The sequence below is a fragment of the Eleutherodactylus coqui genome, chromosome 3 (assembly GCF_035609145.1).
Source record: "Eleutherodactylus coqui strain aEleCoq1 chromosome 3, aEleCoq1.hap1, whole genome shotgun sequence".
Taxonomy (NCBI): Eukaryota; Metazoa; Chordata; class Amphibia; order Anura; family Eleutherodactylidae; genus Eleutherodactylus; species Eleutherodactylus coqui.
The window spans coordinates 176,170,870-176,186,975 of NC_089839.1; the positions used below are offsets into that span (position 1 = coordinate 176,170,870).

The 16,106-nt window shown below is 43.0% G+C and overlaps 1 protein-coding gene across 1 annotated transcript; it reads right to left on the minus strand.

The window, feature by feature from the left end:
- Positions 1-412: 412 nt before the first annotated feature.
- LOC136620201 (jeltraxin-like) lies at positions 413-13,234 on the minus strand. The gene is made up of 4 exons (XM_066594906.1): positions 13,189-13,234; positions 9,967-10,001; positions 8,541-8,599; positions 413-1,014 (listed from the first exon to the last, which is right to left on the minus strand). Exons 3-4 carry the CDS (start codon positions 8,593-8,595, stop codon positions 413-415), a joined length of 657 nt encoding a protein of 218 aa, XP_066451003.1. The 5' UTR covers positions 8,596-8,599; positions 9,967-10,001; positions 13,189-13,234.
- Positions 13,235-16,106: the final 2,872 nt, after the last annotated feature.

A 16,106-nucleotide genomic window follows, 5' to 3' on the forward strand; every position in this document is an offset into this window, starting at 1 on the left:
TCTTACAGGGGTTTTATTTCAGGACAAATTAGAAAAAGGTTCTGCTGTAGCAAAGCAATCGGTTATTAATTTGTGAACATGAGTATATAGACCAGTGTTCCCCAACTCCCGTCCTCAGGGCCCCCCAACAGGTCATGTTTTCTGGATTTCCTCAGTATTGCACAGGTGATGTAATTATTGTCAGTGCCTCAGACATTGCTACTAGCGTTCTCTCTATAGGATATCCTGAAAACATGACCTGCTGGGTTCCATGAGGACTGGAGCTGGGAAGCACTGATATAGAAGAATCCCAGATGAAGTATACACATGATATCAGTGGAGGGCCCACCACATACATCCAGTAATAAATGCATATACTTCAGATATAGTAATTAGCATATTGCATACAATGACAGTAGATTTCGTTAGTTAATCATAGAGAATTGCAGTATCTTTCCAAGCCGATGACTCCCCCTTTGATCTCCTTAGCTCCATTTGTCCAGCTAAAGATATTTCCAGATTTATAAAGATAATTATTAGAAATGGTCTTGGTGTCAAGAATGTAATCCCACATATTGACATCAGACATTTCACCAACAAAACACTGGCTTGCCTGAAACCCACCACCAAAAGTGTCCTGGTCCTGCCCAAGGATGACACTCATCTGAGGTCCTATGGGGGATCTGCTTGTAGTAACTCTTCTAGGGTAACGCTTGGCATTGACCCACAGTTGGAGCAGCCCGGTCGCAGAGTCCCAAGCAACACAAGTCTGTTTCCAGTCTAGAACATCAGGATCCACATTGAAGTAAAGATCTTCATTATTTATGGAGATACAAATCTTGTTTGGTGGTACTGGATAAATAAGGAAAGCATTGTCTTTTCCAGACGTGGCCAAGGAAAAAAGAGAATGTTCTCGTTGGAGGTCGCTATAGGAGCGTACACATACGGTGAGTTGTTTTAAAGCTTGTTCCACAGATGGCTTCAGAATCACATAGTCAGTGACTGATTGCTTAGGGAAAAGGAGAACATTTTGGCCTAGACCAAAGGATAGAAAATAAAGTTGCAGTAATAATAATAACTAATAACAATCATTATATGATAACCAGCGAGAGAAACTACGTAATCTTGTAGATATGATACCTTTTAATGACTAACAAAAATACACGATGTAACAGCAGGCTTGTGAACCTCTCGGGCTCTTCGTCAGGCTAAAATGGAATAGATCTGAAGAGGCATGAACAGGGGCGTAACTATAGAGGATGCAGGGGATGCGGTTGCACCCGGGCCCAGGAGCCTTGGGGGGCCCATAAGGCCTCTCTTCTCCATATAGGAAGCCCAACACTATGAATAAAGCATTATAGTTGGGGGCCCCGTTCCAGGTTTTGCATTGGGGCCCAGGAGCTTCAAGTTACGCCTCTGGCATGAATATTTGACTAAGAGCCCGAGAGGTTCACAAGCCTGCTATTACATCATGTATGTTTGTTAGCCATTAACCCTTTAAGGACACGACCTATTTGGGGCTTAAGGACGCAACGATTTTTGGCGGATTTTCTTCTCCATTTATCAAAAGTCATAACTTTTTTATTTTTCCGTCGACGCGGACGTATAAGGGCTTGTTTTTTGCGTGGCGAACTGTAGTTTTTATCGGCCTCATTTTTGGGTAAAAGGACTATATTGTAAAACTTTTATTTATTTTTTTTTTATGATAGCAGGGAGAGAAAATGCATCAATTCTGCCATAGAATTTGTTTTTTTACAGCGTTAATCATGCAGCATAAATAAGACAATAATTTTTTTCTGCGGGTCGGTACAGTTACAACGATACCAAAATTCTAACTTTTTTTTAGGTTTTTCCACTTTTCCGCAATAAAAACCCTTTTTTTGGAAATCTTTTTTTTTTTCTAAATCGCTGCATTCAAAGTCCTGTAACTTTTTTATCTTTTGATGTACGGAGCTCTATGAGAGCTTATTTTTTGCGAAATGAACTGTAGTTTTTATTGGTACCATTTTGGGGTACATACGGCTTTTTTGATCACTTTTATTGCATTTTTAGTGAGGAAAAAGCATTAAAAAAGGGTTTTTTTTAAACATTTTATTACATTTTTTTTAAATTCATTTCTTTAATTTTTTTTTTTTTTACATAGCTTGTGTCCCTCTGGGGGACTTTCACCACAGCCCTGATGATCACTGTGATAAGGCATGGCAGGGCTACTGCCCTGCCATGCCTTATCACTTATACAGCGATCTCAGGCACTGGCAACACAAGACGCCAGTGTCTGGTGTCCTGTTGCCATGGCGACCGGACGGGCTCTCGCAATAACATCGCGAGAGCCGGCCGAAGACACCGAGGGAGCGCGCTCCCTCCGTGAACTCTTTCTCTGCCGCGATCTACTTAGATCGTGGCAGGGAAGGGATTAACAACGGGAGGCCGGCTATCACTGACAGCCGACTCCTGCTGCGGGATAGCGCGGGATCATATGTGATCTCGCGCTATCCCCAGGATGTAAGTTTACACCCTGTTTGCGGAAGTACCCCGCTGCCAGGACGTAAACTTACGCCATGGAGCGGAAAGCGGTTAAAAGGTATCATATCTACAAGATTACTTGGTTTCTCTTGCTGGGAACAATCACATTTTGCTCTACTGGCTAACACGGTACCAAACCTTTGTTTTCATTATACATAACCATCACATCTAGATTTGTATTAAACCTTACCATCATTGATTGTATATATTAACCCACTAGCCCACCAGGATTCTCTTCTCCACAATTAAAGTGTTTGTACCACAATTACAAGTTATTCCCTAGACATAGGATAGGGGATGAATTGCTGATCGATGGAGATCTCACCACTGAGACATTTTTAAGAGGGGAGAAATAAGAAAAATGCTTACCCTCACTACCCTGCTACTCCTAGCCACAAATGACATGTCCCCCAACCCAGGCCCAACTATCCATGACCTCTTCACCACCAAACACCGCAACCTGCTCGCCCCTGGCATTGTCCTATGATGGTCAACAGTTCTCCCACACCCCCAGATCGTCCGACCGGCGCAGCGGAGGAGTAGGCGTCATTCTCTCGCCTAACTGTACCTTTCAGGTCATTCCCTCAGCTTCCAGTCATTCGAAGTCCGCACCCTGCGAATTTTCCGCCCACTGTCCCTGCGTGTCGCAGTTATTTACCGCCCCCCAGGTCCCACCCGCCTGTTCCTAGACCACTTCGCTGCCTGGATCCCCCACTTCGTATCCTGTGAAATCCCAACCCTCATCCTCAGCGGTTTCAACATCCCTACTAATAACCCCAGCCCTTCATCTGCCTCCTGACTTTTAATGCTTACCTCCTCCTTTGGCCTATCACTAATCTCTGACTCCCCCACTCAAGAGATGGCAACACTCTCAATCTAATCTTCCTCTGCCTCTCCCTTTACTAACTCCCCCCTTTTACTCTCAGATCACAACCTCCTCTCTTTCTCCATCAGGCACCCTAGCATCCCCCCAGACCCTCCTATCTATAGCACCTTTAGGAACCTTCAGTCCATCCCTACCATACAGTTCGCCGAGACCATTCAGTCCTCCCTCTACCCTATCTCTCTCCTCCTCTGCCCTAACCTGGCAGTTGAACACTACCATACCACCCTCAGCCGTGCCGTGGATAAAGCAGTATCACCCTCGACCCGTGCCGTCAACCACAGACCATGGCAACCTTTGCTCACGTCCAAAACGTGCTGCATCCGGTGGTGCTCTAGGTGTGCCAAGCGGCTATGGAGAAAATCAAAGCTGCCCGCAGACTTCCTCCACTTCAAATTCATGCTTAAAACCTATAACCTAGCCCTTCACCATGCCAAACAAATTTATTTCACCTCCCTTGTCTCCTCACTATCCCACAACTCCAAACGACTCTTTGAGACCTTTCACTCCCTCCACAGTCCCAAAGAACAGGCCCCCGTGACAAAAAATCGACAACATCAGAAAAGAAATCTCCAAAAACTGCACGGCTAGCCCCGATTTCAGTCTCCTCAGCACTGCATCCAGCCCCACTCACTTTCTATGTTAGAACCAACAACAGAGGAAGAAATCTCCAGGCTGCTTTCCGCTGCCCGCCCCACCACCTGTGCTAGCGACCCTCTCCCCTCTCACCTCCTCCGGTCCCTTTCCCCAGCTCTCATTACTCACTTCACCACAATCGCAACCTCTCCCTAACCTCTGGCACTTTCCCCTCCTCATTTAAACCCTCCATCATATCACCTCTGCTTAAAAAAGCAATCCTGGACCCGACTGATGCTGCCAACTACCGACCTGTGTCAATCCTCCCCTTCATCTCCAAATTACTAGAACACCTGGTCTACTCCTGCCTCACATGCTTTCGCTCTGACAACTCTCTCATTGCCCCCCTCCAGTCTGGTTTCCATTCTCTGCCTTTGACTGAAACTACCCTCACAAAAGTATCAAATGTCCTGATGACGGCAAAGTTTAGAGGTGACTACTCCCTATTAATCCTCCTTGACCTGTCTGCTGCATTTGACACTGTCAACCCGGGCGTCCTTCATACTATGCTCCACTCTATTGGTCTAAAGGACACTGTTCTCTCCTGGTTCTCCTCCTACCTCTCTGACTGCTCCGTCAGCGTCTCCTTTGCTGGCTCTACCCCCTCTCCACTTCCTCTCACTGTCGGGGTACCCCAGGGCCCGGTTCTTGGCCCCCTTCTCTTCTCTATCTATACTGCCCCAATTGAACAAACTATTCACAAATTCGGCATCCAATACCATCTCTACACCGACACCCAACTATACACCTCCTCCCATGAGATCTCTGAACCATTCCTCCAAAATATCACTGACTGTCTGACCGCTGTCTCTAATACTATGTCCTCCCTTTTTCTTAAACTTAACCTCTAAAACTGACCTCCTCATCTTTCTGCCTTCCAACCGACCTCAACTCAGCATCTCTATTACAGTGTCTGGCACTATCATAACTCCCAGACAGCATGCCCGCTGTCTTGGGGGTCACACTGGACTCTGACCTCTCCTTTACCCCCCCCCCCCCCCCCCCACACACACTTTTAATATCTGTCCCAAACATGCCATATACACCTCAGAAATATTGCTAAAATCTGGGTGGTTCCTCACCACGGACATGCTAAAAACAACCGTGGCTGCCCTCATCCACTCCCGACTCACCTACTGCAACTCGCTATTCATCGGCCTTTCCCACACCAGGCTCGCTCCACTCCAATCCATACTAACTGCGGCAGCTAGGCTCATTTTTCTATCCAGCCGTTACTCAGACGCCTCTGCACTATGCCAGTCGCTGTATTGGCTGCCCATCCACTGCAGAACTAAATTTAAACTCCTCACCCACAAAGCTCTCCATGGTGCCGTGCCACCATACATCGCCTCCCTCTTGTCTGTACAGCACCTAACCTGCTCACTCTGATCCGCTAACACACTCAGACTAAACACCCCTGTAATACGAACCTCATATGCTCGCCTCCAGGAATTCACTAGAGCAGCACCCATCCTCTGGAACGCTCTACCCCAAGGCATCTGGACAATTCCCAATGCACAAAATTTCAGACGCGCCCTAAAAACGCACCTCTTCAGGGAAACATACCAAATCCCCTGACCTAGTCCCCCGCCCTCCCTATGTCTCCCCATACCTTCCACCCTGCCTATCACATATGACCTGTACCCCTGCACCTTCTTATCGCCCCACCCCATTTGGTTTCTAATAACTGATTTCCACATGAAATCCCCTACTGCTTGTGTTCCCCATGCCTTGCTTCCCCACCCCATTAGTTTCAAACTGATTGTACCTCCCATTGTAATTGTTGTATTGTTTGTATTTATCCCATTCTTGAAAGCGCTGCGGAATAAGTTGGCGCTATACAAATAAAGATTTTTTTGGGGGGGAGGGGTTAGTTTTTACGGCGTTCACAATACAATATCAATGTATCAATGACATAGGACCTTTTTCTATGGGTCAGCACGATTGGGGTGATACCAAATTGATATTGTTTTTATGATTTTCCATCTTTAAAAAGTAAATACATTTTTTCCTTAAACAAAATTTGCCCTCCTCTGCTATATTTTGAGAACCAGAACTTTTTTATTTTTTCATTAACCCCTTGAGTGGCACGCCCGGAAATTTTCCAGGACGAGCTCCACTGCCGATAGTGATATAGCCCGGAAGATTTCCGGGCTATGTATCACTATGGGAGCTACAGAGCACAATGCCTCAAGCTGTGACATTGTGCTCTACCTGCACAGACCCACAGAGAACAAAGCAAGGGCTTTGAAAAACCAGCAGAAGATATTGCCGATATGCCGGCAATCTCCTGCTTCTAAGTCTCCTGCTTTGTTTACAGGTTGCCATAGAGACCATGGGCTTGTCAGAAGCAAGCCGATGGTCTCTGTGGCAGGGAGAGCTGGCGCTTGGCTGTCAGAAGACAGCTAGGTACGAGCTCTTAAAGCAGAGATCAGAGAAAACCTCTGATCTCTGCTGTGTTAACCCTTTACATGCTGCAGTCTATGTGACTGCAGCATGTAAAGGGCTGTCACTGCAGCATGTAAAGGGCTGTCACCATCAGACCCCCGGAATGTGATCAGCGGGTCCTGATGGGTCCCTGTGGAAGTCCCCTAAAGGGACAAAAAAAAAAAAATTAATAAAGTATTTAAAAAAAATTATAAAAACACTTGTCTCCCTTTACTTTGTAAAAAATCAAAAATAAAATCACACATGTGGTATCAATGCATCGTAATGACCCAGAGAAGGAAGTTAATACATTATTTAACCCCTTAATGACATGGTCCCTTTTTTTCTTTTTTCCCCCATTTCTTTTTTTCCTCCCCCCCCCCTGTTTAAAAAAAATCACAACTTGTCCCAAAAAAAAACAAGCCCTTATATGGCCATGTCAATGGAAAAATGAAAAAGTTATGGCTCTTGAGACGCAACTGCAAAATTAGTTGAAATTCAATGATTAGACCATTTAAAAAAACCTACCCTGGTGGGTACGACAGGGTGGTAGGAAACCCGCCACTGAAGGGCTTAAATGGGCTGTGTGAAAGCTTGTTTTTGCAGAGTGAGTTGCAGTTAATATTAGTACTTTTTATTTTGGGAAACATATTGTTTTTTTATCAAAATATTTTGGGAGCCTGAATATTTAAAAAAAAAAACAACGCAATTTTGTCCTTTTTTTTACACCTTTCACTGTGTGGGTTAAATATTGTGATTTTTTAATAGTTCAGACTTTCTACAAACATGGTGAAACAAAATATGTATTGTTTTTTTTAATTGTTTCAATTTTATTGGGAGAGTGGGACTTTTTGGGGAACTTTTAACATTTAGTTTTACTGTTAGCCCCGAGACTATGGCTTTGATGGGCTGTGATAAGCTATGTAAAGTTAGTCTTGCTTTGTCCCATATATTGACTATTGTAGAAATTATAATTTTGAGTAATGCTCACGATTACCCTGTTTTATCCCTTCTTATCCCATGGTTTTTGTTATTTCTGTTTTATTAAAATGCATGTTGGAAAAAGTTTAATAAAAATCTTTTTGAACCTAAAAAAAATGTAAAAATGTTTTAATACTTGTTGGGTCCCTAAAGGAGACTTGAACTTGCGATTGTTGATTGCTGTACTATATACTGCAATACCACAGTATTACAGTATATAGCAATTTTTGATGTTGCCTATCAAGTCTCACTAGGGGCAGGGTTTGATAGGCATCTATGCATGGCAGCCCTGGGAGCTTCTGACTTTTAAATGAGCTGCCAGTTTTGACTGCAGTATCTAAACAGTTATCTGCTGCAATCAGAATTAACTTGGATAGCGACAGTTACCAGCGGCTGTCAGAAACAGCCAGTAGCCACAGAGTATGGAGTGGACTCAGCTCCCAAGCCTGCTTCATGAACTCTTCATTGCCGCCCAATGTAAATTTACTTTTGATGGTCATGAAGGGCTTAATAACAGTTTTAATAGGAGTTGATAGACACTAGACTATAAGATGACCAGAGACTAGACTCTATATGGTTGATTAAGACTGCATAACTAGACTTTAGATACATAATAACAAGTCACAGAGAACTGGACATTACAAGGTATAGACTACACGGATGGATCAAATTGGACCGGACACAAGATGACAATATGGTATAAGGTCTACTCATTTATACATTTGGACATTTTTTTACATTTTTGGATGAAAATCCTCTTCAGCATCTTCAATCTTGTAAGACCTTGGGGGCTGAAATTGTCTTACCCTTTGGCAATGAATGCTAGCACCAATGCTATCTACTACACAGCTCTGATGGAGTGCTTTGTTAGCCAATGAGGTGGGAATCATAGAGAAGCTGCAGAGGTCTTCACCTCTAGACTTTATGGCCATTTTTGAGTAAAATGACAATGTTATAACATGGATCTAGAATGATGTAAGTGGAGATATATAGCGTCAGGATCACCATCGCTGTACTGAAGTGGCTCTGCTGTAGTTACTGTATTATGGCTGCACCACCTATCCAAGCACTTTATGGCTTACACAATGGCTATCACAGTATATACACTGACCTGCCAGTGCAAAACATCCAGATAGAAGAACAAACAAGATGGAAAGGGTTTTCATTTTTCTGGAAAAAAAAATATTGAAATTAAATGTGTGTCTGGTGACTCCATACAATTTTTTTTGTTTTACTAATATTAAAGTACTATATATAACAAAGGGGTTGTACAGGGACGCTAAATATGTACACATACCTGCTGTGTTGGAGTTTTCAGTTCTGACCCCGTTCTGACATCAGGTCACAGGGTACAGCTCCTCTCTTTTTTTGCCCACCACATCATCAAGGAGGCTGCCATCTGGCTTATCTTATGAACTGCAGTGTTTTCCCCCCAAAGAAGCCCTAACCTGATTTTTCTGAATGTTTGGAGAGGCTTGAAATATAAGCCCTATCCCAAAAATAAACTAGAGCTGCATTACATAAAAAAGGCTCTTATTGGTTCTTCGAGCGTTGCACAGCCAATCAATGTAGCGCTCTATGAACCAATACAAGGGCTGTGATTGGCTGATCAAGCGAGGCATTGATTGGCTGAACAGCGCTCAAACAACCAGTCAGAGCCATCGCGATGTGGAGGTGAGATTTATGAATTGGCTCAGCCAATTGATGGAGAGAAGGATGGAGGGCAGCAGGACTGTGGATGCACACCAGCGGGATGTCATGTGTGCCGCAATGTATACAAGACCTGGTTGTCAAGAATTTTTAAAAAGAATCAGTCGGGCTGCCTTTTATGCCTCACTCGTTCTTTTCCAGGTTTTCAGCCATGCCCATGTACAGGGAACACAAACACGCTTGTAATAGGTCCAGCTAGCCAATAGCGGGAGTCCTGGTGCAAGTGCACCAATTGCCCTGTAATTAAACAGCTCTGATCTCATTAGTGCTAGTAGTTCTGTGCCTCATTCATCACTTTCATAATAATTATCCAGGTAGAGAATTAGTGAAGACGAAAAAGCAGATGAGGCCTGTGGGTACAACGGGCAAAAATTGTGGCTAATTGAGGGCTCAGTGTGACAAGCCAATGCTGGCCATGCCCTGCATGCAGTATTGTGCGGCATCTAGCACTGTGACCGTGCTGGGGCTTAAGGACAATAGTCGATGAAGGACAAAGAAAAGTAAAACTTCCTGCACTCTTCTGTGTATACTCTAAGAAACACTAGTTTGATTCATGTTATTACATCCTGGAAGTTTACGCGTTTCAAGCTGTTAGTGTCAGATCCTGTTCATGACATGTCTGAGGATCCGGGAAGTTTTGCTTTTCTGTGTCCCTCATGCGCAGAGGCCACATTTCCTTGCTGGCTTGTTGTTTCTTTTCCTTTCTCCATTAATATCTCTAGATCAAGGTCAATATTCACTGCGGTGAGCTGAATGCAATAAAAAATTTCTACATGATATTAAAAACAGCATAAAAATACAATTCATATTTATATTGGCCAATTTACCTTGCCTTCAATCCGAAAACGACCTTTATAGGTGACTGTAAGAAGAAGTGAACTTTAGTCCAACATTTCACAATATTTCTAGAAGATTCAAACAGGAATAAAATGCAAAAAAGGAAGAATGATAAAGGAAATGTGGTATAAGAAAATGAACTATTGTGTGCAGCAAGTATTTCTTATATTGTTTTTGCTTTTTTAAAATTTTCAATGTCACAATCTGTATTTAAAAAAAAATCCTAAAATTCTGCAGTTTTCACACTGACCACTCAGCCTAATAGTCTGATACTTCCTGTTCTGTAGAGAAAACCTCGATGGATGATGGTCACAGCTCCCCTCCTCTCCCTCCCTGTACAATGACATCTACACATGTCATAGAGCATGCCCAGAACACTCTCCTATAAAAGTCAAAGGGTCCCCTCTAGTCCATTGTCTCCTATGACCCATGAGGCTGCTGTATAGTATCTCTATAATTGGGGTTTACTTCTGCTGAGGCCCCCGTGGTCATGCACAGACAACAGAGAAAAAAATTCTACAATCACAAAATAAAAACAGATTAGAACAATAAAAGATGTTTCACTTTCTGGTTTTAATTAGTTGATAATATATCACTATGTATTATATACCCCATGATACTACACATAATGTATCACTATTATACACTACATAATATACTACTATCTACATAACATACTACTTCCATACACCACATAATAAATCACTATCATACACTACATAATACATCACAAAATACACATAATATCATACAGCATGTATTGCACCACATAATATATCATTATCATACACCCCATAATAGATCACATTATCATACACCACGTAATACACAACATAATATATCACTATCATACACCACATAATACTCCAGATAATATATGATTGTCATACACCACATAATATACACATAATATATCACTGGGGTGAGTTAAACACCATCAAAAAATACAATACGTATTTGTATTGGCCAGTTTACCTTGCCTTTAATTATAAAATTACCTTTATATGGATCGTAATATGTTTATTCTTGCTGTTCCAAATTGATTTTAAGTGTTGCAGCTGCTGGAAGAATTACAGGTCCCACAGCATTGGTGTAATCCACTGAAATTCCTTCAGTCATCTAACAGTCATGAGTATTTATAGCAATCACACAAAGAGCAAACTTAAGTGTCACCTGACACCGGAATATTCATAACTTCTTAGAATCTTATTCACACTGTCCCATACACCCGCCTCCGCCCAAGTTAATTTGGTGCTGATGCTTACCTGTTTGCATGGAAAATGTTATGAAGTTGTGGTCACTTCAGAGGAACCGAGGAATAAAATATGTATACACAGAGGAGCGTTGGATTCTCCTCAGACTGCATGTACTGATGTCCCTCTGCAGAATGTGCCCCCCTCCCACTCTCCTCACTTTTTATCCTTAAAGGTTACACTCCTTTTTATTCAAATTTACCCCCAGACAGGAGGTTGCAGACCCTTCTTAGGTTAACCAAAAAATAGGCCCAATTGCTAAACAATGCAAAAACACTCTACTGTATTGCTATGAGAACACAAAAATGAATCCACATATAGAGCTTAGAGTAATTAAAATAGATAAACTTTACCACAAAACAAAATAGTAATTAAAAACATATATATAGTGGGAGAAAAGGAGTATCTGGACTGCAGGAACAGGACTTAAACAATAGAATAAAAATATATTCTCGGTATAAATAGAATAGCGATAAATAGAATAGTTGATCTACTAAGTCATATATAATACAAGCCGGACAAACAAGGCAATAAATTAAGACTGTCAGATCACACAAAATATAAATGCAAAGCTGTTACCACATGCTAGTCAAGACCTGTATCCTGAGCCCCAACGCTCGTTTGATCCGCTTAAGAAAGCAGTTGAGAAACGAGCGTTGGGGCTCAGGATACAGGTCTTGACTAGCATGTGGTAACAGCTTTGCATTTATATTTTGTGTGATCTGACAGTCTTAATTTATTGCCTTGTTTGTCTGGCTTGTATTATATATGACTTACGGATCAATCACACGGGCGCATCCGGGCGCCAATGCGCCCGTCTTCCTGCACGAAGAAGACGGCCACACTGCAGGACAGACGACTCTCCACAGCGCCGGAAAGAAAGAACACATGACTGGCGATGGAACTGGTCATATGTTCTTTCTTCCGGCGCTGCGGAGAATCGTCCGTCCTGCAGTGCGGCCATCTGCTTCGTGCAGGAAGGCGGGCGCATCAGCGCCCGGATGCGCCCGTGTGACTGAGCCCTTAGTAGATCCACTATTGTATTTATCGCTCTTCTATTTATACCATGAATATATTTTTATTCTATTGTTTAAGTCCTGTTCCTGCAGTCCAGATACTCCTTTTCTCCCACGATACACACACACACATATATATATATATATATATATATATATATATATATATATATATATAATGTGTGTGTGTGTGTCTTTTTAACTACTATTTTGTTTTGTAATAAAGTTTATCTATTTTAATTACTCTAAGCTCTATATGTGGATCCGTTTTTGTGTTCTCATAGCCCCTTCTGAGGTGCAGCCCATTCCTCAGCCCAATCCCTGAAGTCCATGGCCGCTTCCTTAAAGGAGATGTCTCGAGGAAGCAGTGAATTTTTTTTTTGCCCAGTCCCCCTAATTAAGCATACATTACTAATTACCCCTGTAAATGACTTTTCTAGCTGGTTTCTACTTACAGTTCCAGCGTTTCAGCAACTTATAAAAATTTTCCCAAGATGGCCGCCAGCTCTTCTCCCTTCACTTGCTGTAGCCCGACGTGCGCGCTCCAGAGACGCTACCAGCTGTGTCTCCATGACAACCAGACGCCCCGCAGCCGCCGACCGGACCCCTGGATTGAACGCCGCCGACCAGTCACCCACCGCCAGGCAGCAGGTAACCGGCGCAGCCCCCCCCCCCCTCAGCACAGCGACAGCCCCCCGATCGCAGCAACAGCCCCCCCCCCCCCGGCACAGCGACAGCCCCCCCTCACCTCTATGTGTATATACTGAGATGAATCTACCTCGCCTCTATGTGTGTATACTGAGGAGAACTAACACTCCTCTCTGTATATATACTGAAGAATCTACCTCACTGAGAATGTAACTGACCTCTATGTGCATATACTATAAAGGGAAAGGAAGGTGCTTTATTACCCCCCACCAAGCTGGGTACTCATCTTACCGACCTGGAAAAGATGGAAGGCTAAGTCAACCTTGAGACAGCTACCTGAACCATAAAAAGAGATCAAACCTGCAACCTTCAGGTCATGAGTGAAAGCTTAGGACTGCATTCTGCTGCCTTAACACTCTGCGCCACACAAGGCTGTAATGTACTTAAAGGGGTTGTCTCGCGAAAGCATGTGAGGTGAGGTAGATTCTCCTCAGTATATACACAGAGGTGAGATACATTCTCCTCAGTATATACACATAGACGTGAGGTAGAGTCATCTCAGTATACGAGAGGCTGCTGATAAGTCTTTGGCTTTACCCAGAAAGAAACGAGATAGGAAGATGAAACTTTACATTTATTCCACATACTCTCCACTGATGCCAACACACTTCTTACATCGGGATTCCAAGTTCTGTAAGCCTTGCAAAAAGAAGGATTTCGGTTGTGCCTCAAACCAGTTATCCGTAGCAGCCATGGCATCAGAAATGGGGTGAGATTTGGTCCCCTTGAGGTGTTTCTTCAGGTTTGGAAACAGATGATAGTTGGAGGGAGCTAGATGTGGTGAATAAGGTGGGTGGTCAACCAGTTGGAGGCCTAGCTTCACCAGTTTTGCCATGGTCGCTTGTGCAGTGTGAACGGAGGCGTTGTCTTGCAGGAACAAAATTCCTTTGGACAGCTTGCTGCGCTATTTGGCCTTCAGAGCTGCCTTCAATTGGTCCAAAAGTTCAATGTAATAGGTTGCATTGATGGTCGACAGATTTTGAAGGTAGTCCACTAGCAGCACGCCCTCCTTATCCCAGAACACAGACACCATCACCTTAGTGACTGAACTTCTTTGGGCGAGGAAAACCACTGTGCCTCCACTCTTTTGACTGCTCCTTGGTTTCAGGGTCATACAAATAAATCCGGGTCTCATCCATAGTGACCAGCTGATCCAGGAAGTTCTTATCAGTCCGGAAACACTGACAAATGGACCGGGGAGTTTTCACTCGCTTACTTTTCTGATCTGTTGTCAAACATTTGGAGACCCACTTTGCAGATAGCTTCTTTATGTTCAAATGTTCATGGATAATGACACAAACATATTCATGAGAAATCCCCAATCCCCATGATGTCAGCTATTCCTGCAGCTGAAATTAGCCGATTCTCCAGTATGAGGTTGTGCACAGCATCTACGATCCCCGGAACAACAACCTCTCTCGGTCGTCCAGGACGTTCCTCATCATTGGTGCTGAAGTGGCCCATTTTTAATCTGGCAACCCAGTCCTTAACTGTAGAATATGAAGGGCATTGATCCCCCAATGTCTGCCACATATCACCATGAATATTCTTCATGGACTTTCCTTACAGGAAAAATAATTTTATCCCTCCTCTGCTCTCATTTGCTGTGATTATCGCCTTAGACTCCGCCATTTTGTTTTCCTGCGTGCCGAGATCACTGCTGCCATAAGCTACAAACACAAAATTTTTAAAACATATATTAGACACAGAAGGCTTTCATGTGATATAACATTCGTTACCATAGACGCAAAAAAAGAACACAAAGCCAAAAACTTCTCAGCACCCCTTGTATACACATAGAGGTGGGGTAGATTCTCCTCAGTATATACACATAGAGGTGAGGTAGATTCTCTTCAGTATATACATATAGAGGGGAGGTAGATTCTCCTCAGTATATACACATAGAGGGGAGGTAGATTCTCCTTAGTATATACACATAGAAGAGAGGTAGATTCTCCTCAGTATATACACATAGGAGTGAGGTAGATTCTCCTCAGTATATACACATAGGAGTGAGGTAGATTCTCCTCAGTATATACACATAGGAGTGAGGTAGATTCTCAGTATATTGACATAGAGGTGAGGTAGATTCTCCAGTATGTACACACAGAGGGGAGGTAGATTCTCCTCAGTACATACACATAGGAGTGAGATAGATTCTCCTCAGTATATACACATGGGAGTGAGGTAGATTCTCCTCAGTATATTGACATAGAGGTGAGGTAGATTCTACTTAGTATATACACACAGAGGGGAGGTAGATTCTCCTCAGTACATACACATAGAGGTGAGGTAGATTTTCCTCAGTATATACACATAGGAGTGAGGTAGATTCTCCTCCGTATATACACATAGAGGTGAGGTAGATTCTTCTCAGCATATATACACATAGAGGGGAGGTAGATTCTCCTCAGTATATACACATAGAGGTGAGGTAGATTCTCCTCAGTATATACACATAGGAGTGAGGTAGATTCTCCTCAGTATATACACATAGGAGTGAGGTAGATTCTCCTCAGTATATTGACATAGAGGTGAGGTAGATTCTCCAGTATGTACACACAGAGGGGAGGTAGATTCTCCTCAGTACATACACATAGAGGTGAGGTAGATTCTCCTCAGTATATACACATGGGAGTGAGGTAGATTCTCCTCAGTATATTGGCATAGAGGTGAGGTAGCTTCTCCTTAGTATATACACACAGAGGGGAGGTAGATTCTCCTCAGTACATACACATAGAGGTGAGGTAGATTCTCCTCAGTATATACACATAGGAGTGAGGTAGATTCTCCTCAGTATATACACATAGAGGTGAGGTAGATTCTTCTCAGCATATACACATAGAGGTGAGGTAGATTCTCCAGTATATTCACATAGAGGGTGAGGTAGATTCTCCTCAGTATTTACACATAGAAGTGAGGTACATTCTCCTCAGTATACACACATAGGAGTGAGGTAGATTCTCCTCAGCATATACACATAGAGGGGTGAGGTAGACTCTCGTTAGTATATACACACACAGGTGAGGTAGATTCTGCTCAGTATATATACACATAGAGGGGAGGTAGATTCTCCTCAGTATATATACACATAGAGGGGAGGTAGATTCTCCTCAGTATATACACATAGGAGTGAGGTAGATTCTCCTCAGT

Coding starts and splice junctions, on each gene's coding strand:
- LOC136620201 (XM_066594906.1), bottom strand. CDS start 8,595: ATGAAAACCCTTTCCATCTTGTTTGTTCTTCTATCTGGATGTTTTGCA. Junction 1,015..8,540: donor TGGATGTTTTGCACTGGCAG/GTCAGTGTATAT, acceptor CCTTTGGTCTAG/GCCAAAATGTTCTCCTTTTC.